The 25,007-nt window shown below is 33.3% G+C and overlaps 1 protein-coding gene across 2 annotated transcripts in view; it reads right to left on the bottom strand.

The window, feature by feature from the left end:
- Positions 1 to 23,763, bottom strand: part of LOC123713073 (membralin) — a 92,631-nt gene extending 68,868 nt beyond the window's left edge. The window contains exons 1-7 of one of the 2 annotated variants that reach the window (XM_045666565.1): positions 23,603 to 23,763; positions 22,672 to 23,223; positions 21,885 to 22,158; positions 21,203 to 21,242; positions 19,104 to 19,335; positions 18,037 to 18,127; positions 10,696 to 10,753 (exon numbers count right to left, since the gene is read on the bottom strand). In XM_045666565.1, coding sequence (XP_045522521.1) covers positions 10,696 to 10,753; positions 18,037 to 18,127; positions 19,104 to 19,335; positions 21,203 to 21,242; positions 21,885 to 22,158; positions 22,672 to 23,153 — 1,177 coding nt within the window. In that variant the 5' untranslated portion in view covers positions 23,154 to 23,223; positions 23,603 to 23,763. The remainder of the gene's footprint in view (positions 1 to 10,695; positions 10,754 to 18,036; positions 18,128 to 19,103; positions 19,336 to 21,202; positions 21,243 to 21,884; positions 22,159 to 22,671; positions 23,224 to 23,602) is intronic. The other variant, XM_045666566.1, reaches the window with a different exon arrangement.
- Positions 23,764 to 25,007: the final 1,244 nt, after the last annotated feature.

The raw sequence follows: 25,007 nt of genomic DNA, 5'->3' as shown, positions 1-25,007 counted from the left end.
CAACTTCCACAGTGTCTTCCGTTACAGTTTACTCAAGTCAATGATTATAATCCACACTGGTTGATACACTGGTATAGCCGAGTTTTGAACGCATACATACAATCAACAAACAACATCATATTAATTCAGTAGTCTGCTTTAGGAGCCGAAAAAAAAGAGTATTTTCAAAAAAAAATTTGAAGGGGAAGAAAATGACGGTAAACGAAATTTTGAGACGATAGTATATTATATTCAAGCTTTAAAAATTTATTATTACAAATTATTGAAATTTGCCAAAGTTGTAACGATTTTTCCGGGGGGCCTGGAGTGGGCACTCGTAAATCGGTGCCGGTGATGGATGGTGATGGATGGTGATGGTGATGATCGGTCGTGCGATCCATCTGAAATAGTGGAACCATTTTTTGTTTTTGTTTTTATAAGTTCCTTTTCTATATGATCTAAAAAATACCGAAGAAATGACGAAATTCCAAGACGAAAAAAATCACTTTAAGTTGCAAAACAAGTAATTTAAATAGTACTTTTGTCCAACTTTTTTTAGTTCAAATTGAAGATAATTCAATACTGAAGCTAGATCACTTTGGTTTTTTTCGATCGGACATATATAGTTTTTACTATCGCCGGCACCGTTTTCCAAAACTTGTGAAAATGAAAACTCGAGAAAACAGGCTGTAAAGTTTTCTGTCCAAAAATATAAGTTTTTGGATACTAACACTAATTAGATTCGGCTATCCCCGGGCCATACAACAATCCTTCCTCTTCTTCAAAAATGCTTCGTTTTGGAATAGATTTAAGACAAAAACGAAAAATCTATTTTTTGAAGCCTGTAAAGCAGACTACTGCCTTAACTAAAAAAACTTGTATTCGAGTACTATAATGTTTGTGTTACTATATTTAATATAAGTACACGACCTCCGACGTAGTGAAGGCTTCCTCCAAATACTTTTATTTGTCTCTCTTCTTTGCAGGCTTCTGGTGCGTGTCCTTTTTTTCATACTACAAAACACATATAGTATCTATAATAGTTCTACAATATTCGCACCGTATTTCAATACGCGCAGTCTGCGCTATATTTCCGATGGAGGTTAATTTGCTATCGCACGGCTTCTTCTACCTCGACAAGTCTTGCTCGTAAATTGCTTTTCCTCCTTTAACGTTTGCCTGTACATATCTCGGCTCTTAAGTTAATACCTTCATAATTACATACTTTGTTAGAATACCTAGAACTAGGTAACGTAGTCTATTTTCTCACAATTTCCTCGAGGAAATTATGTTACCTTTTGTAAAATATTTCTGTATTTTGAACTGCGGTTATTGCAATCGCAACGGGTTACTTTGGATGACGTAATTATTGGACTAAAGTGGCAATTCCAGCCAATTATTTTATCAAACATTGGTAATTTTATCAAATTATAAAGCAGCCCTTTTGCGACTAGATCTAGCACTATTTATTCCTGAGAATAATTTCCCTAATGTAAGGGACAAAAGCCTAAATACAGGCAATATAATTAAAAATGTGGATATTATATTATTCAGAAAACTCAAGGTTTTAAGGGGTTTTCCGTATGAGTGGCGTACGTCCACGACTCCTGCTAAGTAGCAGCTAGTTACTGCTAAGTAAAATGTGTACGCACTCGCTTAAACCAAAGACATTGCAATGCTAGCTCATACGAAATTGGACAATTTACTGAAACAATGCCCACACAGCTACTAATATATTAATCTTCACGTTTCAAGAGCACTTTGTCAACACGGAGTGGTTAATTAACCAAAAGTCGGCCGCAAACCGCAGATTTGTATACTTAATGACTTACGAAAATTGTTCCACAACGCGTTAATAATTATTTTATTAGATTTATCATATTGGCAAATCAATACTACATATAATACTTAGTCCAAGCATTATGTAAATCTGCCTAAAACTGCGTCTTAAATACAAGCTTTTGCGGTTAACATATTATAATAAAACTACGTAGTTTTCTGTAAAGCGTCAGATTTGGTTTGATTTCCAGAAAATTTTCACCAACATGGAAAGCTTCACCACATCTTCCTCACCAACAACTTGCTTGACGACTTGGGAAATTAATTATAATACCAATAGCGCTACATCCATTTACGTCTGGGCTTCAGATTTCTGTATATGTTCCGTGATCACTTCTAATAGGCAAGTAGGTGGTCTTGCCCTCTGTGGCTGACACACGCCGTCGACTTTTTGGGTCTAAGGCATGCCATGGGGGTTTCTTATTTAAATATTTAAAATAAATCAGCTAAATTGATATAGCTATATTGATATAATCGACTGTTGATTTTAGTCGTTACTATAACGAAGGAGTATAAGCTCTTTTTCTAACTTGCATTTCTTTTTCAATAGTTTAAGTACTTAATAAGCCTGCAAAGGCGATGGTGGTACCCTAATATTAGAAATCCTTTTTGGTATATTTTAGCGCTAAACACACGAAATAAATAAATATGATATTTTTTTACCTAACTTTTTTTACATACGAACCAATAATACAAAATAACAACATAAAACCAACAATAAACATTAACATTTCATCTATCACTAATTATGCTGTACGATCATTCATAAGATCATATATTGAGGAGGTGAATGACCCCTGGTTCGGGTTTTTAACATTGTATGGAGTAATAATATAAGGCATCCGAATAGGTGATCACTCATTCTTGTTAATGAATATCATTTCAATTTCCATTGTCAAAGGCTGAAAATAATACCATTAAAAATACCCTATCAAAAGACTCAATAAGACCAATATGTCAACCGTATTGGCAAAATAATTAATAGCGAAATTAAAACGACAACACGGTATACGCAGACTGTTTGTAGAATTTCACACTATACGGTTCTTTTGTTAATGCACACCCAATTAAACCGGCATCGCGGTGAAATCAGAAACCTAATTAATATTATTCCATACAGCCGCTACATGCCAGCGTTTTCAATATATTGAATGTTTTTTTATTTAGGTTTATATTATTGTAGGTTTTTTACTTAGGTTTATAAGAATCGATCCCCGGCTGTGCACCGATGGACTCTCTTTCTATGTGCGCATTTAACATTCGCTCGAACGTTGAACGAAAACGATCCGTGGGCGGTGGTATCATCACACCTCACCTTAACATCAGGTGCCTCGTGCGGTTGCCTCCTATTTAAAAATTAATAATGTCATTTGTAATAAATATTGATTAGTTCATTTACAGGAACATATTTAGAGAGAGAATCATTTGACGTTATGCATATTTTTTCTTTGCTTTACCTGAAGTGTTACAACACTACTAAATAGTTCAATTATTGTATATAATTAAAATATTTTTTAACACGCGTCATATTCATTTACTCGCATATATAAAATCTTCTTTCACGATTTTTTTATGTCATGTTGTTCAAGTAATCCGTTTGATTGTCCTTAAATTTTTTAACTGTATTTAAAAATGTTCTACTTATATTCAAACACCTTTTGTGTATTTATACAAAGGGACATTTCTCAATACTACGCAAAGCTTATGTTAGAAAATTGCCGGACAAGTACAGATTACAGGGGTGGTGGTCCGTTTCCTTTGCCGATTCAATGCGATCGCAACACAATAGCTAATCGGCTAACGTACGAGAATTTTAACAGGTGAACTTAAGGTCACTTGTCTGTAATCCTTTATATTTCTAAACATTTATTTTAAATTATAAGCGACGATGCGTAACAATAAGGTTTTAGGACTCAGTTTCCGCACTTAGACTCATAATTGGTCCGTTGTGCGTAAATTCCTCGATAATTTAGGCAGCCTAGCTCCTTCCAGAAGCACAGATGTCTTCTGGGCACTTCACAGGCATCACGGAGCGAGGACTTCTGCATGATGCGTTACGATATAAACATTAAATAAATATTTAGACAGGATATTTTTAATTCCATTTTTAAACCTACCTATCACGCATCACGAAAGCTCTGTAGTTCGGAAGCAAACAACATCTATGGTGAGGGATCATTATATTGTATTTTCTACCCAATCCAAGTTATTAGATAACGTTAACCAACAAAAAAAGTAAATTAAAATACTTTCATATGCATTTGTCGCGATCCTTAACACGACTGCTATGGTTACATCAATACATAGGGGGTTTCTAATGTCAGATATCATTTTACTATATTATTCTGAAAAATAAATAAATTCTAGTTAAAAAAATTTATATCCGTACCCTAAGAGGCATAGAGATGTATCTTTTACACTGTTTGTGGTTAGTAGCTGTGTCCATACCTTCCTAAAAGCTACCTAGTCGAAATGATAGTATTTATAATACGACAAAAACGATGTGATATCAATATGAATAGGCGTTTAATGTGCCCGTTTTTTTTATGTAACCTTTGTTAATAATGCTTTTAAACGGGAGTACTTGATAAGCTTTTGTACGGATAAGAATATTACAAACATAAAAAAGCATGTGATGGACTGGAGCAGTTGCTCGCAGACGTATATAATCTAAATTGTCACTTCACCGACCACAGCTGCTGTAAAGCTCTCGAAACGTCCAGAAGCCAACTCTAACTAACACTACATATGGATATAATCTGAAATAATCATTTCTATAAAAAGGTTAGTATAAATTAAATTATTCTGTATGTTTCATGATCATTGGTCAATCTAATAGGGAAGTAGGTGATCAGACTTCTGTGCCTGAAACACGCCGTCGACTTTTTGGGTTAAGGCAAGCCGATTTTTTCACGATGTGTTTATTCACCGTTCGAATGTTAAATGCGCACATAGACAGTCCATTGGTGCACAGCCGGGGATTGAACCTACGACCTCAGGGATGAGAGTCACACGATGAAGTCACTAGGCCAACACTGCATAAATTATACTATAGTGAATCTTTCAGCACTAAAACAAATAGCAGTATACTCACACACACACACATAAATACATATTTTGACACAGAAACTCAACTGACAAAACAAGATCAAATGTCATTATTTTGTAACAGGTTATTATTATTTATATATAAAACAAAGTCGCGTATGTTAGAACACTTATAATTCAGTAGCCGGACTTGATTTTCTTGGTTTTCCGTTTGTTGTATTTGTAAAGCAGAATAACTATAAACATTGAAAATTTACGGTAAATATAAATACAATACAAAATGTTCAGTGATTTTATAACTGTCACATATTTAGCATTCATTCCGTCGATACGGTAAACACTACCCACAAATTAAATAATGTATTTTTTTTAATTAAGCTCGAATAGCCAAGATATATTCCACATGCATCCACAAGTATTTTAGAATAATATCAGTAATGAAAAAGAATTGACATTGGTTGTTAAATATATATAGGTGCGTTCAGACTCTTATTTCATTAAAAAAGGGGATGAAATTTTTTTTTTGGAAATCATTATATGACATTCATAAAAACATTAATTAAGTAACTAATACATAATTTGACTGTTAGACGGAACAAAGTTAACCAGCTGGTGTATAAATATAATTTTAATATACTGGCTGTTGTGGTCTCCGGCAGAATAACCAGCGCTGTGGAACAGTCTGCTCCTCAGCATAATGCTCAGCCAGGGCCAATTACAACCACAACACACACGTGTAATAAGTTTCTTTAAAATGTCAAATTTTATTTTTTCTTTTTATTATTTTGTGTTTCGTTAGTAATAAATGTTATGTCTAAATTGCGAAAATATAGTAAAACTTATTTCTGCAACTAGTTTCCGTGTCATCGCCTTTCTTGTTTAACGATTGACTGGGCGTGCTTATTCTCAGATACTCATTAAAAGCAGTCAACTGTATGCGATCATTGATTTACAAATGCATTCCTAACAAATAAAATAATACTCCCGTAATACCTAGTTTTAAACACTTTATTTTGAAATTATTGATTAATCATTGTAAAATTGTTATTTTTGTAACATAACTAAATGTGCTGAAATCTTCGGAGCAGTGAGCTCGCTCCGTGAAGCCTGTGTAGTGCCTAGGAGACTTCTGTGCTTCTGGAAGGAGCTAGGCTGGCTCAATTCACCAGGACTTTACGCACAACAGACCAATTATGAGTCTCAGTGCGGAAACTGAGTCTATCAACCTTAACCTTAACATAACCAAATACCATCCGTATCATCTCGACGTCCACTGTACCACAACTTAGCGTTTTATAAGGCAGTTCTTGTCTGCACCACCGCTATTTAGAACCAACTGCCCACTGAAGTAATTCCGAACCATTTCGACTTACGGTCCCTTCAACAAAATAGCGTATCAATTCTTAAAAGACCGGCAACGCACTTGCGAGCCTTTTGAGTGTCCATGGTGAGCGGGATCACTTAACATCAGGTGAGCCATCCGTTTGCCCTCTAATACATAAAAAGAACGGTTTTAGTTCAATCCTTTCCATAATAGTGTATAGAATTTCGTGAAATATAAATTAGCACTACTGATATAACAGTGATTTAAATCACTTTTCATGAGTATATACGTGATCTATTTCTTTATTATACGCTTAGAACGGCTGAATGTAAACATATGTTTTATAGAAAGGGGCCGTTGAGGTATTACGTAAGCAGATTTGCTGTAATTTATCGCCATTGGTAGCAAAAATAATAATAGATAAACGTTTTAATTTTATGTAGGAAACCTCGAAAATGCATTTCGTTTTCAAGCAGAGACAATGTATGTGTAATATGTGTAAAAAGTAAATAATTACTGTTGACGTAATTAACATATAAGAAAAACCAGAAAGAGGTACACAAACCGCTATCTTGTCGAGGAATATGGACCATCCATCGAAAATTTCATTCAATTCAAAGAATTACATTCGCGTAGAGTAGGTTAGTTAGGTACATTGTCTTATGACATTATTTGAAAATACGTATAAAATAAAAATATTACTTGTTAACAATATATACAATAGTTTTTACAAAAGTGCAGGTAGCGATGTTACAACAGGCATTGTGTGACTAATGAAAAGAATTATTGATTAGACGCTCGTTCAATGATAAAAATAAATGCTAAATAAATGCTGCTAGTTACTTTTTTGACGTTTATTATTATTTTGTATACTATTAATTAATAATTTATATTGAACTTTTGTGATTTTAGAAGACTATATTTTAACTGCTAATATTGCGCCTTTAACGATCATAGTCATTATGCATTCTCCCTCAGTTAATCTGTATATAAAAACTATTTGGATTACAAGGTATATGAAAATTGATTGCAAATATATTTACGACTACAATATGCACCTAAAAGTAAATAATAACATTTCTTATGTATGTTTATTAACTTTTGTATATAAGAGTTATTTAGTTAAATTATATCCTATAAAGGTTTTTTTATATATAGTTCAATTGATCGATGGACATCAGTATGAACATACACAAAAAAATGCACGCGGAATTTAAATCCTTCTTCTGGTTTTTTAAAGCTTGTAATATTTCACGACAATTAAATTAACAATCTGAACTTCGCTTTAATTTTACTCATTGTGAAAGAAGCAAAAATTTTCCTTTCAATCTTATATTTTTCCAATCTCAAATGACGACCAAAAGTATATACAAAAATTGATTCACAAGAGTTGTATCAATGAATTTTCGAGCAAAATACTTAAAAGCCCTCAAAGATCTCTATCTAAGTAGCTCCGAGCTTGTAGCATAAACTATTCAAACTCACAATATCGGATAAGGGGAAATCTGTTCAATGGGATCCTGTCACTATGGCGACACATCCTGGGGTCTCTTGTTATTGAAAAATATACCTGCAGGCTAAGCGAGTGAAAAATTTTATTATTATCGCAAAGAATTAAATTCTGTGGAGTCTATATTATAATTTATAATCTGATTTTTATATGCGAAATTTTTTAATTTTTTTTTATATGGCAGACGATGTGATACCTCATAGACTCAGACCTTAGGCGAATTGGTCAATTCTCTACATAGTGATGGCCTAGTTGCTTTATTGTGCAAGTCTCTTTCTTCCCTGATGTCGTAATGAACTTTCTATATGCGCTTAGCTTGGACGGTAAAAGAAAAGATCGCGCGGAAACAACGCCCAAAAAGCGAAACGAGACGGCATGCCCTAAAGCCATCATAAAACGTAATTTATGTTTCAAATGAAATAATGTATTTTCATGTGTTGGTAAATGCGGCAACGAGACGAACTAATGATTTGAGTACAGGGTCGCCGAATATGGCATGTGAATAAATAATTTCAAACAAGCCTTTCTTTCTCACAGTGGGTGCCTGGAAGAGATCGCTCGAAAGCGATAAAACCACCAGTTGCCTTTAATTTAATTATGTTGAATTTTCATATTGCAATGCAACGAAGTGGTAATAAATACAATAAAATATCTAGAAATGATAACTATATATCCTGACTGAATTATTTCGTGGCCAAGACCCAAAGGTTTAAACGCTACTGGATCAGTATTATACATAACTAAAAGCGTTTTGATATGTAAGCGAAGTAAATATAAAACAGCACTTCTGGAAAGGCATAGGACCTAGTGCATTATACGTGGGTAACACTGAACATGTTTAGAGCTGGCCAGTTAGAAACATTGCTAATGAAAACTTTTTGAATTTCAATTTTAGAACTCTTTGGTAACCATTTGTCATTTGTTTTTGTGAATTGGCGGCTAATCTAAAACTCCTGTTACACGTGAAAATGAACCTAAAGCGAGAAAAATGTCGGTCAATCATTTATTATGACTTTCGTTGTGGGGCTACTCAACAACAAAGCTATGATAGGCTGCGATTAGCATTTCTTAATGAAGACCCATCTCTTGCTAGTTTTACAATTGGTTAAACGAGTTAAAGCGTGGGCGTAACAATCTCAACGATGATCCGCGTGAGGGATGTTTTTAACAGCGACTACTGAAGATAACATCAGTACTGTGCGACGCATGATAGAGGAAGATAAGAGAGTGACCTATCAACAGATACGCGCAAGCCTAGGCATTGGTATAACCAACGACCAGAGACACCTTCCCATGGACTGGTGTCGCCAAATATTAGATAAGTTCAACGGCGGTGACTGAAATGCTGTATTTGACATCGTCACAGGTGATGAAAGCTAGAGGTGCTACGAACCCGAAACCAAAAGAAAATCAGCTCAGTAGGTGTTTCCTTTCGCGGATTCCTTTCAGTGTTACCTAGGTATCTCAATGTAAAACTAAATTCTCATTCCGCCAATTTTCTTATCTACCAAGCCAGCTACACGATAAACTTAATGAGATCCTTAATATTTACCCTAAGTTATTAAACAGTGGAGCAGTGTTGGCGTAGTGGCTTCAGCGTGAGATTCTCGTCGCTGAGGTCGTACGTTCGACCCCGGCTGTGCACCAATTGACTATTTTCTATGTGCGCATTTAACATTAGCTCGAACGGTGAAGGAAAACATCGTGAGGACACCGGCTTGCCTTAGACTCAAAAAGTCGACGACGTGTGTCAGGCACAGAAGGCTGATCACCTACTTGCCTATTCGATTGACAAATGATCATGAAACAGATACAGAAATCTGAGGCCCAGACCTATAATGGTTGTAGCGCCATTGATTTATTTTTAAGTTATTAAACGAAATAAGAAGAATAATTACCAAGTGTCTTTGTGCACTAAACTATGAAGTAACTGAATTATTAGTCCAATAATAATTTAACCATTTTTATTTTTATTTATTTATTTTATTTAAATTCTTTTACATTAGCACCTCCTATCCCATCCATCCCTTCCCTAACATTACCTCAGTCATTGGCTTCTGGTGTTTACAAACGTCTCAATCATGTAAACCTGTATCTTTATTTTACTAATAAGTCTTAGCTTTCTATTATTCTTTATCATATGTTTTGGTAACGATTGTATAGTAACAATTTTATTGAACTGTTGGAAGCGCGGAATATCCTAAAGTACAGGTCGCCCTATACTTAGTTTAGAGGCTCCAATATCTGCTAAAACAATGTAACTTGTTATTGAGTAAAGAAATGTTGTTTTTAAATTCATATAGATTCAATAGCTTCATTTCCAGCACTAACGCCTTTTTCTTTAAAATCTCCAATAAACAAACCAACAACAGTGGTAGATTTTATCAGCCCAAGTAAATCCTTACTTAGAATGTCAAAACAATTGTGATTTTTCATTTTTCCATCGGATTGAAATAGAAAACAATCATCGAATGAAGCCGTAAGCCAAGTGGCAGTGAGAGAAAGAAACAAATTATCTCCAACTGGCTAATTGTCGACGGATCAAAGAGCGAGCTAGGTAAATCCGACCGTTATTTTTTTTTGTTTTTCAGGAGGCGGTGGGTGGGACTTGCCGCGAGCGCTGTTCGCAATTATTGTTATTACAAAGAGATTGCCCCTGAGCCGGCTCACAGCTCGAGAATTTTTTTCAGAGAACTCATTCCGACAACTCGGGTATAAAAAACATCTGACTTATCCGAATTTAAAAAAATCTCCGTTCCGTCCTCTATAAGAAACAGACAAAACAAAATTAAATTGTTTGTTGAAAACACAATTAAGTTATTATGACTTAAAGAATGAATGAAGATCCTAACTTAATTAACGTTTTGTAAAAAATAAAAAATAAAGCAAACTTTCAAACGAATATACAACTACAATATAGCCTTCTATATTAACTGTGAGTTAAAAATGTTCATCATCAAGCAGGTAAAAACATTACCATAGAATTAAAACTTACCAATGAAGACAAATATCTGATGATGGGCGTAGCGGAGTAGCATCGATATGGAGACAGTCTGAAACAAGACATGTTTCTAGCATTACAAATACAATCAAGACATTATCACAAAATATTTATCGATAATTGTAGATAAATTAAATAAATTGTAGTAGTTTATGCAAATGTTATCCTAGAGATCACGTGTTCGGACATGCATATATCAGACTTTTATCAGACACAAAAATCTGTATGTACTCAAATAATATATAATGATACAAGGGGACCCGACAGACGTTGTCCTGAACGATATTTCAAGCGCTTAGGATATTAAACAAAATATGAAAGTACCGACTACAACACTATCTGCGGGGATGTTTTGTGAATCTAAACAAACCAGGGCGCCACCCAAACGCATACCAGTCCAGCCGTTTAAGAGAAGTTCAGTGACATACACACGTACAGTAAAACGTAAACGTGAACAACCGGCTTTGCACGGGCAAACGTAACTCGAATACTTTCAAACTTATACACCTAAACTGTTGCGTTCAGAATTATTAAAAAAAGAAAAAAGTTTTTTAGGATTTCCGTGAAATTTTTATCTCCATGAAAACCTTCCGAAGTTCAAGGAATAAATAAAAAAATACTCGAATTATTCCAACCGTCGTCAAGCTATTTTATTAGCAACAAATTTTGCGATTCATTTTTATTTATATTGAGGTTCAAATTCAACACTCATTATGGTGTGTGTTATCACCAAAACGATGACAACTGATTCAAAAACTTAGCCTGAAAATACCAGGCTCTAAGGGTCAGTATTCCGTATGTAAATGTTTCGGAAACTTTCCCTTACAACCAAGGTATTTTACAATTCCTAATGACCATCAATAAGATTTAACTTGGGGAGTTAAAACTATTAGTTTCGCTCGGACTGTATAAGTGCACAAGGGAGTAGTGTATCACTTAAATCGATTCAATCTGCACTAAGCGTTTCATTAATGAAATTCAATCGCGGGGGGGGGGGCAAATGATGTGGCAACAAGATTGATCACGATGTCCCTACCTGGGGGATGTTTAGAATTCGCACATCATTAGTGAAAAATATTAATTTTCATACATTTAAGTAAGCTTTTGGACTAGTGTTGGCCTAGTGGCATCAGCGTGCGACTCTCATCCCTGAGGTCGTAGGTTCGATCCCCGGCTGTGCACCAATGGATGTTCTTTCTATGTGTACATTTAACATTAGCGTTGGAGCTAATGCAAAATTAAAAAAGCAGGTGATTAACCTAGTGCCTGACACACTCCGTCGACGGTGTGGGTCTAAGGCATGCCGGTTTCCTTAGGATGTTTTCCGTCACCGTACGAACGAGAATTAAATTGGCACTTAGAAATTCTATTGGTGCACGGGGATCGAACTTACGACCCCAGGGATGAGAGTCACACGTTAAAACCACCGGGCAAACACTGCTCTCTTCTTATTGTATATGTAAGGTTTTAGTTTCGTTTTTTAAATTATTATCTATTATGTGTTAACTTATGTTTTATTTAATTCATTTTGTTATTCTGTGGAAAAGACCTAGCGTCATTCCTTATTCTGTCTTCTTTATAATTTTTTTTTTTAAATTTCCTTTCGTAAATTTTTGAACCTTTTTGTATCTAATATGTAATTCATCTTTAGTATAATTATTTCTTGATATATATAATTTATTTTAGCTATATTACGAAACTTATACTCCCCATATTTCTGTACGCGGCTGTACGTGGATCTTGCGAGATGTGGAAAGGCAGAAAATAGACGCCCTGGAAATGTGATGCTGGAGGAGAATGCTTGGGGTTTGTGGACCGAGTCTCGTACAAACATCTCGATACTTCAAGAACTCAGTATTAAGCAGGGTCTGTTTTCAACAGTACAATCTCGCATCCTTACATTCTTCGAACACGTTTCACGGCGTGTTCAGTCCATAGAAAGTCGTCCAGAGGAATGTGGAAGGCCAGAGACCGCGCGGAAGGTCTACTAGATGATTCACTCAATGTGTACAGCAGGATAACCTCTAATAGGCAACGATGGCGAAACGTCGTGAAGCGCATTACATCTGCCCCTTTTAATACCACTACTACATAGCGATCACGACCGCTCTGTTAAGAGTGTAGAAGTATTACGAAATAAATTAATACAACAATATAATCACAAAAGTCCTTCCAGCAGTTTTACGTGAGTTTCCAAACACCTAATCATCTTAACTTTCTCGTTTATTATACACCCTATTCCAATAGGCAGTGGTAGTGTATTTTAATGTATCCGTTCCCCACATCAATCAATTTAAGGACCGTTTGTTCTTGAAATGTGTGCCTTGTGCCGAATTCTTATTAATAAGCTATCCATTTAAGAGCACTTTAGGCCTAGGGACATGAGCGTGCAATTCTCATTCCTATGATTGTAGGTTCGAACCCTGGTCGAAACATTTAACGGACTTTCCGAGTCTTTGATTATCTGACAATATTTTGATTTTTAACTGATCCCTAAGTTTTTTGAAAACCCATTATCATATGATTTAGTTTCGAAATTTGTAAATAATCATACACTTACGAAAGTACCACCAAATCACACTCAAAATAAACGATATTATAAATCAATAGATTAGAACGATATCGTCTACATAAACAAATCATGAATTTATTAACAATAATTTATTTTCTATCATGCTACGCGGTTTAATCTCATTAGATTTCTCGTTTCATTAAACGAAAATATCATAACGATAATTAGAATGCATTACGCGGACATCGTTACATATAATCTAGTTCAAAACGAGATTATACTAATTCCATTATTAGGTAACATGGCCCCGAGACTACAACCGCTACACTATAAGCGCACAAAATGAAAATTTCAATGCAATCAAATTAATAGCCAATACTAATAAAATTTTACATTTATCCAACTGTTATTATGATTTATGCTTTATACATCGTTAGTGACACTCCAACCCTTTATTTACTGTTCATATTTGATAACAGTGGCACATACGTTTCTTGGCCGGCGACTGAAGTTGGTACTACCGTCGCCATTTTGAAATGTCAGACTGACATTGTTTATTTTCTGTAATTTCTTGTTGCGTATATATATTTTACTATAATTTTACTATCTACCAACATCGAATGAAAATCCAATTAATTTTTTTATTTTTTATTATTTGCATCATTCATTACAATGGCAAAGTTTGTATTATCGTACGGTTCTGATTGCTAGGTATCTTAAAAGATATAACATTAATAGTACAGGTAACAAAACATACCATATCAGTTGTTCCTAAGTTTGTGTCACATTTATTTAAGCCTAGAACTGTATTTTCTAGTTAGCCTGCATGACTTTAAATTATTCCCCTTATAATGATAAATTTTTATTTACTGGCAATACTAATATCCATGACAGCGACGCTCTCACCGGCCAAGAGAAGTATTTGGAACTGTACGTCCATTCTTGCGTCTAAGACCTGCTTCCTCACATTGTTTTAAGCCAGGAATGACACTACAATTAGTAAAAACTTTTAACCTGTTCCTTTATCGCACAGGAGGGAAAACCTGCCTACGGGATGTCCAAAAAGGACAGTCACCGCAGAGCATGGACACCCATTTGCGATCGGCCGGCCTGAAGAAGTATGCTATATTTTTAAAACAGTTGGAGATCGTATTTCCCAGATAAAAAGTTTTTGAGTTTATCACGTTCTTTCAGAGGCATTGATGGCTGTTATGTATAATAAATATGTTTCTTTAATTCGCTTACACACTAAGTATATTATATTATCATTTTTTACCTTCCTACGTACGTTTTTCATTGTGTGTGCGTGTTAATAAATATTTCTTTCTTTAAGACGTCATTTACTAAATGTAAAATTTCGCAAAGAACACATAAAATTCTTCAATATTCAACATCATAAAAATGTAATCTTATTTCAAACGAGCAAATCTAAGAACCTTCTATCGGATAACAAAGCCTTCGACAGGTGCATGCGAAACAGGAGACTGACAACGTTTGACAATTGATTAATACAATTTCCGTGCATCGTGACAGCTGTATATGGGATTAGTGGACTGCATCGTAGCTGGAATATTCTGAACGCTATTTTGACGCAATAGAATCAGTGCGAATATACATCTATTAAAACTGTGCATTGCAAATTTTATGCAGCTAGTATCTTGTATAAAACACTAGTTTTAATATAATGGTCTTCAACTTTGCCAGTAACGCTAAAAAGGAAATGTTTCGCCAACGAAAAATAGAGACAAATGAAATGACATTACAAAATTACAAGAAAATAAAATGCAAGCTGGATAAGGCATAATAAGGACTGGACAAAATATATATATAGAGATAGAGAAAGCGGAGATGGTCTGCCGAATTATGAGCCCGGCAAAGAAGAAAATGGACTAAAACATACAATACTCCCAAATTAATAATGCGCTTACAGATCTACGCCAGTGGGCGTATATGTATGTGAAACACAAATCATTGAATAGGTCAGATCTGGTAGCTAACAATTGTTGTTTTTCCTACCAATTATTTGAAATTTTGTTTGTAAATAACGGTCAGAGAACAGTACAGTAAATGGTTTTGTATTTTCAGCTACAAAGGAATTTCATAAGGACGAATTCAATTTTCAAAACCAATTTTTCGTTAAAAATAAATCTAATTTTGAGATATGTAAACCTTTTCCGACGACAACGATAGACATGGAGATTATTACGGAATAAAAAACATCACAAAGAATGTTGGCGGAATCGCAAGTTACGTCGATCAGAAGGAAGATGGAGGTCCAGAAACGAGTAGAACGTTGTGATTGAATTACTCAACCCATAACTATTTAATACATTGAGAAATGTATAAACATTGATTCCAGTTTTTGGTTAAATTAGTATCTTATATAAATTTTAAGCAAATGTAAAGTTACTAAACTTTTACGATAAGACATCTAAGTAGGTACATGAAGATTTAACACCATTATTTTAATTGATTTTGTAAGAGTGCATTCGACACGCGTGGAAATATTGGTTTCTACTAAAATAAAAAACAAACGGCGCTTTAAACTTTTTAGGTCTGGGCCTCAGATTTCTGTATCTGTTTCATGATCATTTGTAAATTAAATAGGCAAGTAGATGATCAGCCTGCCTGACGCACGCCGTCGACTTTTTGGGTCTAAGGCAAGTCGGTTTCCTCACGATGTTTTCCTTCACCGTTCGAGCTAATGTTAAATGCGCATATAGAAAGAAAATCCATTGGTGCACAGGCGGGGATCGAATCTAGGACCTCAGGGATGAGCGTCGCACGCTGAAGCCACTAGGCCAACACTGCTCGTTGGTTGATTTCTAGTATTATATATAATATGTTACTCACGTAACTAGTATGCAATTTTAAAAGAATTAATTACTAAAATCTATATCTTCTATACTAAAAATCAAATTTAAATGTTTTATTATAAGAAACTAACTGCCCCCGCGAACTTCGTTTCGCCCTAATTCTACTTGCCAATATTTTAGATAGAGTTAGATATTTTTCGCTTTCCCGGTTTTTTTTTTTCAATTTTTATAAATATTTTTCCAGAGTTTCTTTCCATAAAAACCTTCTCTTCTAAAATTCTTTTTGCGGTTTAAGGAATAAATAAAAAGACTCGAATTAGTCCGTCTTCGAGTTTTATTAAAGTGAAAAATATGTGTGTATGTGTGGGCAAACCGGTTTGCCTTAGATCCAAAAAGTCAATTGTGTGCGTCAGGCACAGAAGGCTGTTCACCTACTTGCCTATTAGATGAACAAACGATAATGAAACAGATACAGAAATCTGAGGCCCATACCTAAAAAGGTTGGCGCCATTGATTTATTATTTTATTAATTTTAATATACTGAACTGTTTTTGTTTTATTTTTGCTTTTAACTATCAGAACTACTACAAGTTTAGGTATCTAATAAATAATTGCAGTCTAAACCCATTGACATAACAAAATGAGTGCACAAATATAATAGATAACCTCTGAGATTACATACAAAGTGCGTATAGTCTCAACTAAAACTTCGATTGTACGCAATTTTTACGAGCGCGCACTCTATACAGTTTTGTTTAACACAGCCGAGTGTAGAGTATAAAGCCGGAATTTGGAACCGTAATAAACTCTGAAAGGGCTGTAAAAGTGCAATAACTGTAACTTGGGGAGAGCTGATTTTAGTGGCGAGGGACCCGCCTTGCGTTACCTATTAATTGATCTATAATGCCCCCGATCATAACTCTTACGGAGTATGCCACTTCACGACATTCACACGTCATCGTAAAAACCTTTAAGGCTTTCTTTAAGATTATGAACTTATGTTTTTATTAAACAATGTAAAATTCAGTTCATATTAGGTTCACGCTTTTAGAAAATTTCATAAACCTATTTCCATATATATAATATTCCTATTAACCTATTCTATAAGCAATAACGACGGACATAAAAATCTTGAAACTAAAAAAATGACAAAATTAAAAATGTACATAAATTCCATGTTTTCATAAGTATAGATCAACTCAAATGATGTTTTCAACGATCTTTAACAAGAAAGTATTTTACGAAGTATAACTCAAAATAACTTATACGGATTTGTAACAATACTATTTAAGAACCCAACATTTTTGTTTTTTACCATCTATCGGCAAAACAGAAAAATTATTATAAATATATAAAACATAAGGGTTCGTAAATTCTTTGCGTCATTCAAGAAGTTCAAAGTGTAGATTTTACCTTGTTTAAATAAATACACGTTAGATGGCGTTAAATAGATTTCACCATTATGTTATAATGCCATCTTTAAAACATCAATTTGAGGTCTGTTTATTGGTCAATTTAAAAAAAACATCCGTCCATCTATTTAGAATTTCTGTCTAGTGTTTAAGAAATTGAGCACTAGATAGCGCTGTATACAATTTAGGTGCAAATTTAATTAAGGGAATAATCTATGAAATCAAGGCGCCGAATTTCGGTCTATTTGTTTAAAGACCCATGATTTAATAATAATCAAAAATAGGTCATGCAAAATAATTTGGATCAATGCCATCTGTTTTCTATAAAACTATCGCATTCGAGACGATATATTATTTTTTTGAATTCAAAGCAGGTGTGAACTGTTTGTATGATGGCGATTTAGGCTTAAAAAGTACGCTTAATTTGATAAGTGTATGTACAAATTTTTTTCGGGGACTCGTTCTATCGAGAAGATTGTAACTTCAACAGAATTTTTTCAGTAGTTCTTGAGATGTTATGTGACAGGTATTTGAAATATGTTCTATTAGTGTTCATTTCATTGACCATATTTTTCTTTGAATTGAAAATACTTACGAATACAAGCATGATGAAGAAGGCAGCTATGTATGAACTACGCGCAGTCAGCATCGACACGAAGCGATAATGCTCACCGGTGATCACATTCCTATAATGAGTTTATATTAAGTAAAAAAATTGATTGTCTGTAAAGTCGGATTTACGTGATAACGTAATACGTAATTGTGACATATTTGACAGCACTCTAGACGAAATTGTGACTTGAGACGAATTAGACAATGAACCTAACTACTACAGAAAAATTAAACTTTGTGAAAAAAAAGTACTTAATATGATTGCCACAGAAACGTGACTTCTGTAGGACTAGAGATCCTATTGACGAATAATGATGAAACCTGCCATCTTATTTGTGTTACACTCTCCTTTCAAGGCTATTAATTTCTTTTAAATAGATTAGATAGATGATTTAGCGTCACTAAATGAGCGTACCTATTCTTAAAAGGCCGGCAACGCACTTGCGAGCCCTCTGGCATTGAGTGTCCATGGGCGGTGGGTATAACTTAACATCAGATGAGCATCCTGTCCGTATTTATTATTTTTATTTTATAAATAACATTAAAAATTCTAGTTCCTACTACGGTTGATTCGAAAAGATTTGAAGCCATTAATAACAAAAATGTATAATAACGATAACAATGATAGTAATAATTTTATTACAATTAATGAAATTCTGTAATAATCTTAGTAGTAGTAGTAGTAGTAGTAATAAGGTAAGTAGTATTAAATAATTGTATTATTTGTATTCACGTCTATGATAATAAAAGCCTTTTGTTAAACTTTATCTAATTTAACTTTATTTAACCAATTTCTGTAAAGTTGCATAAAGTAGATCTTTTTTCGAAAAATAAGGTCATAAAGAAGTTTCACTGCTTACGTGTGTATACTAGTACACGCACACATTATATATTATTTTGTCTATTAATCTACTTATGTTATCTGTTTCATATATTTCTTAATGAATGTCATCTGTTTTGACTTTAAGTATTGTTCAAGTGTTTTGTTATATTATTTTATATTTATAATAAATAAGCCTTTATAAATATTGTACAAATAAAAAAATATACCTGAGATATCCTTTATTGTCCTCCTGTTCTGCGAGACTCTTAATGGAGGCCATAAGTAGATCGTCATAGCCGAGGAATTCGTCCAGGATAAAACGCGAAAACGAATCTCCGAAGCATTCATCACGCTGCGGGTCTAACGTGACTATTTTCACGGGGATATTGAGTTGCAGTCTTGCGCTTGGCGAGAGTCGCAGAAACCCGTATTCCAGGGAATATTCCAGAATGTAGTCATCTGTATAACAAATTATATTTTTTATAACGACGTTCCGAGAACCACGATACGCGGTTAATATGTCGCAGTAAAGTAGTGACAGTAATGGGTACGTAAATATAAACAGTAATTTTTAGACGTAAACAAAAGACATTAGGAATAATAAAAAAAAATTACGAATAATATTTTTTTAAGAATAATCTTAACAGTACAAAATTTTTACGTGTCATTACTACGAATATTGTCAGTAAATCGTGGTATATTTGTCACAGTAAAGTAGTTAAATCAGAGTTAATTGAATCTCTAGACAGTTAATTAAATGTCGATATTCAATCAAGTCGCTTTTCGTTTAGCATTTTGATTTAAATAAAGCAGCGTCGAAAACGTTTAACTATCTGTCTGACCGAAAGCCAGCGTGTTGATTAACAAGACACCGCCATGATTATTTCATTTGTTATTGACATTTCGGTGTGATCGTGAAGAACTGAGAGTTTGGATATTCCGTGTTTTGCTTTATTGTAAATGGTTAGTCTTGGTGCCTAGGAACGTTTAGAAAAATCGTTAAACGTTTCGTTCACTCACTTGTCTGACGGAACTTTAGCGACTTGACTATGGATGGCACGAATTGTTTTTCTAAAATAATATTTTTTTTATTATTCGTGAGTAATGTCTTTTGTTTACGTCTATAAATTACTGTTTACATTTACGTGCACACTAGTGGCATATTTTTATAATTCACAAAAATAGGTAGTTTTTTAGTATATTTATAGTGTTTTTTTACTCATACATAAAAAAACGTATCTGTGAAACAATTAAGAACAATTCTAAAATTATAACTTGTACATATATATTTTTTACATGTCTTGTCTTTGTGGTGTGTCTGTCATGTTTCCTTATTGATAAATAAACTATACAGAATTAATTCACTCGTATCGCCATTATTTTCAGAGGTGCAACAATTATTGACTACCACTACAGCTATTGAAGGAAGTCCGGAAATCATAGTAGACGTTCGTAATTAGACCATTTAACTGTTAACACTTACACAGACAGTGTTGTAACACCCAAAAATTACATATTTAAAAATTGTATTATTTTTTCAGAATTTTGAGAGCCAGCTAACTTTAAGTTAAAATAAATATAAACGCGATCAACTTGTGCAAATTACGTAGATATTTTAGTAACAAAAACATAAACGTATGACAAAATATTGAAATTTCAATGTAAAATTTGCAATAAAAATAATTGTTTTCCTCAATCATAAAAAAGAATGAATCCTAATCCGATTCTAATCGCATAAAATGAAGTTTTGATGAATTCTACGCAAATTAAGGCATAAGACTGTAATCTACTTACAATGTCTTATCTTACAAAAAAAATAGATTAGTGCAAAAACTCAATGTTAATTATTTAAGCTGATTATTAAGCGTTAATAGGCTTTTCTGTTAAACACTTTACCAAATTATATGATTAAAAAAAAAGAAAACACTTCAATCCGGTGAAAAAGTGTTTTCTTTAAATGTGTTAAAGCTATGTTAACAAAAGACATATGATTAAAATAATTACAAGTTTATAATAATACATATCTTTATTTTGGCTTTTTACGACCTATTATTTCCTATTATATACAAAACTGTTCAAAGGCTTGCTCCTTACTTGCTATTCTATAGAAAAGGAGATAAAATGTTTCAAAAGCAAGAGATACTATTGCTATATAAGATATTTTACAATGAATAGATAAATAATGGCCATTGCGAGGACTCAGGACATTCATAAGTACTAAAAACTTCAATGATTAATAGACAAGAACTTGATCGTAATAGACAGGCAACAGCAGCAATGAAAGTCCCATTATATTAAAATTAAAATTAATTGTTACTATAATTACCTGTAGATGAATCATTTGAAACTGCTTCATCCACTGATTCCTGAAAATATAGTGTGGTTATGAACTTTTTAATAAAATGCCACAGATTATGCCACATATTTGTAATAATTGTCGTATTTAATGATTACGTTAATAATAATTATTAACTTTTTTACACATATTACCCACACACACACACATAAAAAATTAATGTGTTTATGTATTATTTTTCAGAGCTTTGCTTACTTTTGCTGACAAGAGGGTTTGGGGGGGTAATTAATTTCCGTATATCTGCTTACGCAATACTTGAACAACCCTATGCTGCATACAATTCTATAAAACTTTAAGTCATATTTTTATATTAGAGAGAGATCATCTATGGTTCTTAAACATATCTATTGTTTTCTCGGAAATCAAACCCATTCTGACCTACACTTGTATAGATAATTTAATTTAAAACTAAATTTTACACACCTATATAAATTATAAGTAATATATTTTCTTATTGAAGTTTACTATGGTTATTTGCCTTAAGTTATGGATCACCTTTTAGTAAACTTTGCTCTTTTATCTTATCATTAAAAGCAATGTCATCATTACTTTGCAATTCATTGTTTTGATAAAAATTCAAAATAATATATACATTTATTTTTCAAAACATTCGACAAGGAATAAAACAATTTGAAACGGTTTAAAAACTTACATCAACTAATTTTGAATCTCTATCCATATCTTCTACTAGGCCCATAATTCCTTCCCAAATAGATGATGTTGGTTCGACTTCCGATCCTGGTATTATGGTTGTATTTGAGTCAATATTATCATTACGAGATGGTGTATATCCAGTTTCCAGCATTTGTATGAGCCCCATATCATCATGTTCCTCATGTAGTCGTGTGATGTTACCATAATCTGTACCATCACGAATATACTCATCATCAGTGTCATCACTTGTTGATGATTCAATGTTGATGAATCTGAAATTTCATTTTTGTAATAAGTATGGTAATTTACACTTAATGCAATGAAAGTCTTAGTATTATTTATATTTCTCAGCAGTGAAGATTCGTGGCCTACCATCATCATAAAGCCTATGGACAGCCAAGGACATACAACACATAAGTCAACTTTTTCTACAGCTCTCATCACAGCTACAGAATGTTTGGTAAAGCCCAAACAAATCATAAAGCATGAATATGAAAAAATAATCCAATTTTTGTACTCAACAGAATGTAGAGGGAAGCTTTAGGAATAATCCTGAGAGTCAAATCATAGAGATTCAAAATAATTAAATGAAAAATTCAAATGAAGACATTAGAAAAATTAGGATCAGATCCATAGATAGTTTTTAAGAAAAAACATTTTTACTAGTTTTTTATTTTTATTTTAGTTGGATATTATGTCTGTAATATAGTACTCTAATAAAATTGTTAAAGATTGCATAAAACTTAATATTTTAATAATCAAAATATATTCACAACAAATCTTACCCTTCAGTAGTCAACATGCTCATCATAGAATTTAATTCATCCTTGTCTTTTTTAATTTTGCGCTCCTTAGCATAGCTTTGTTCAATGGTATAATCTTGAGATGGGTTTCTCAGTATCTCTACTCTCAGAATGCCTTGTCTGGGCCAGGAATCTTTTATATGATTTAAACAAGTTGTTGGTGTTCTCGAGAAGACAATATGTATATAGGCAAGAACAAAAAATGCAACTAGCGCTTTTAATAAAACTAGAAACTCAAAGAATCGCCGGACTGGTCTTGGGAATGTTCGGGCATATGCAATCGCAAATTTAAAGAAGAGTGCATGAAACAATCTCTCTCTTACATTAAAAAGTGGGTTTTGGTTATTATTTCTGTTACGGTTAACTGTAGGATTAATTACTGGTCCCCCAGGCAGAATGTTATTTTCTGGATTTACACCTGGAGGTAGATTATTCATGACTTGCGGACCTGCAGCATTACTCATTTTTATAAATAATAAAAACTTTTCACTTTGTTCTTATGACACTATTAGTTAATCCACATTTTACTTTGACCTGTAAAAGACCATATTGTGTCGTTTTTAGTATTGAAATTCATTTAACATATAATTTGGACAAGAACGGTGATATTGACGAAATGTGTCAAACACATTTAAAACATTTCAACAAATAGACCGTAGTGTTTTACAGTATTCGACATTGACCTCAGCAAGTTTAACATAGCAAATGTTAAATTAACGTGGTGTTTACTATTACGAACTAAACAAAAGCTTACAATGAAATAAAAAATTGTAATATAAATTGATTCTATATCCAGATGTGATCGAAGTCCTTATGAATATCCCATAAATTACGAAAAGTAAAAGTAATCAAATATTGCACTGCTCGGATGTCAAATTAACTTTCACAGCCGACTTATATAATAAACATTGACCTTTTATTTTACTGCCTAGTATTTGACGAAAATACTGGTTTCTACTAACAAACAATTCCACACAGATTGGATGTAGATATTAAATTTTACACAAATCACAATAAATAAAACATGACATTCTTCACTCAATTTTTTTTATTTTTTCAGTGTGCTAGACTCTGAAGTCAGTATGACGAGTGTCAAACATCAGAAGTCAATTTTAAACACAATTGACTTTACCATAGACAACTATCTATACTATTACTGTCCTCGCTTGTTCACAGTGTGTGAGTCAAGAAAAAAAATTATGTAAGGAATCACAAAATATTTAAATAAATGTTATTATAATGTAGTATAAATCAAAATCTTTATTGTATAATTAAAATGTTTTACAACTCTGCTAAAAGGTGGCGCTATATTAAATCAAGGACTTCTATCCAGAAACAAAGCATGTGGTAAATATGTGACTCCCGTACGCCAGAATCGTATATATGATTTTATTACATATTTTTGGAGTCACAGTTTGTGCTAAGTTTTGCTTCTGAACTACACCTAATTAACTTTTATACTAACTCAGGTTATATATTGAGTTCAAATATTTAATTACAGATTTTAATTGATTATTGGTATCTCGAAAAACTTAGCATGAGGGGTCATGACATTATTTTTCACATCAAATTAAATAAGTTGAAAACACGTTTAAAATCATTACTTCTATATATGTCGTATATAGCATTTTATGAACTATATGTATGTTTCCTAAAGGAATAGGATGTAACTTTATAAGAAACGCAAAATATATAGTATAAAATGCCTCCTGTTCCAATTTTTATACTTAGCCAAATATCAGAAAACAAGATATATATTATATACTATATGGTCGCAACTTTCCCCAGCGCCGAACTACACCACCCGCTGTGGCACACTGCTGTATAGTCCTATAGACTTGTTATGGGGCTTAGAGTACATATAGATCTACCTCTGTTTTATTGATGGTCTGTGTTAATTATTGTGCGCTTGGAAAAAATCTATTGAATTATTGAACAATTTTAGCAAAACAGAGAGGACTTAGTTTAACATTACTTGCCTACTATTAGTGAACAATCTACAATCACTGATCATTTTAATGGATCGTAATTATTTCCTTAAATATTATAAACTAAATAAAACATATTTTTGACCTCTCGATACAAATACATATGTTTCGCCGGTATTTTGATCCACCATTGTATAGTCACACCTAACCAATAAATTGTCTCTATAGAGGCGTGGCTAAAATGCACTTATTAGTGCATTGTGCATTTTAATAAAGAAGTAGCTGCAATTTTATGGATCGTTTGTATTTAGAACACTTTTGTACGCGATCTCAACAAAAGGTGTGCGACAAAAGCCTTTCGCACAAAGCTTGAGCAAGGTAAACCTGATT

This window comes from Pieris brassicae, chromosome 8 (genome assembly GCF_905147105.1).
Source record: "Pieris brassicae chromosome 8, ilPieBrab1.1, whole genome shotgun sequence".
In the NCBI taxonomy this organism is placed as follows: Eukaryota; Metazoa; Arthropoda; class Insecta; order Lepidoptera; family Pieridae; genus Pieris; species Pieris brassicae.
This window is presented reverse-complemented; position numbering and strand designations above follow the sequence as displayed.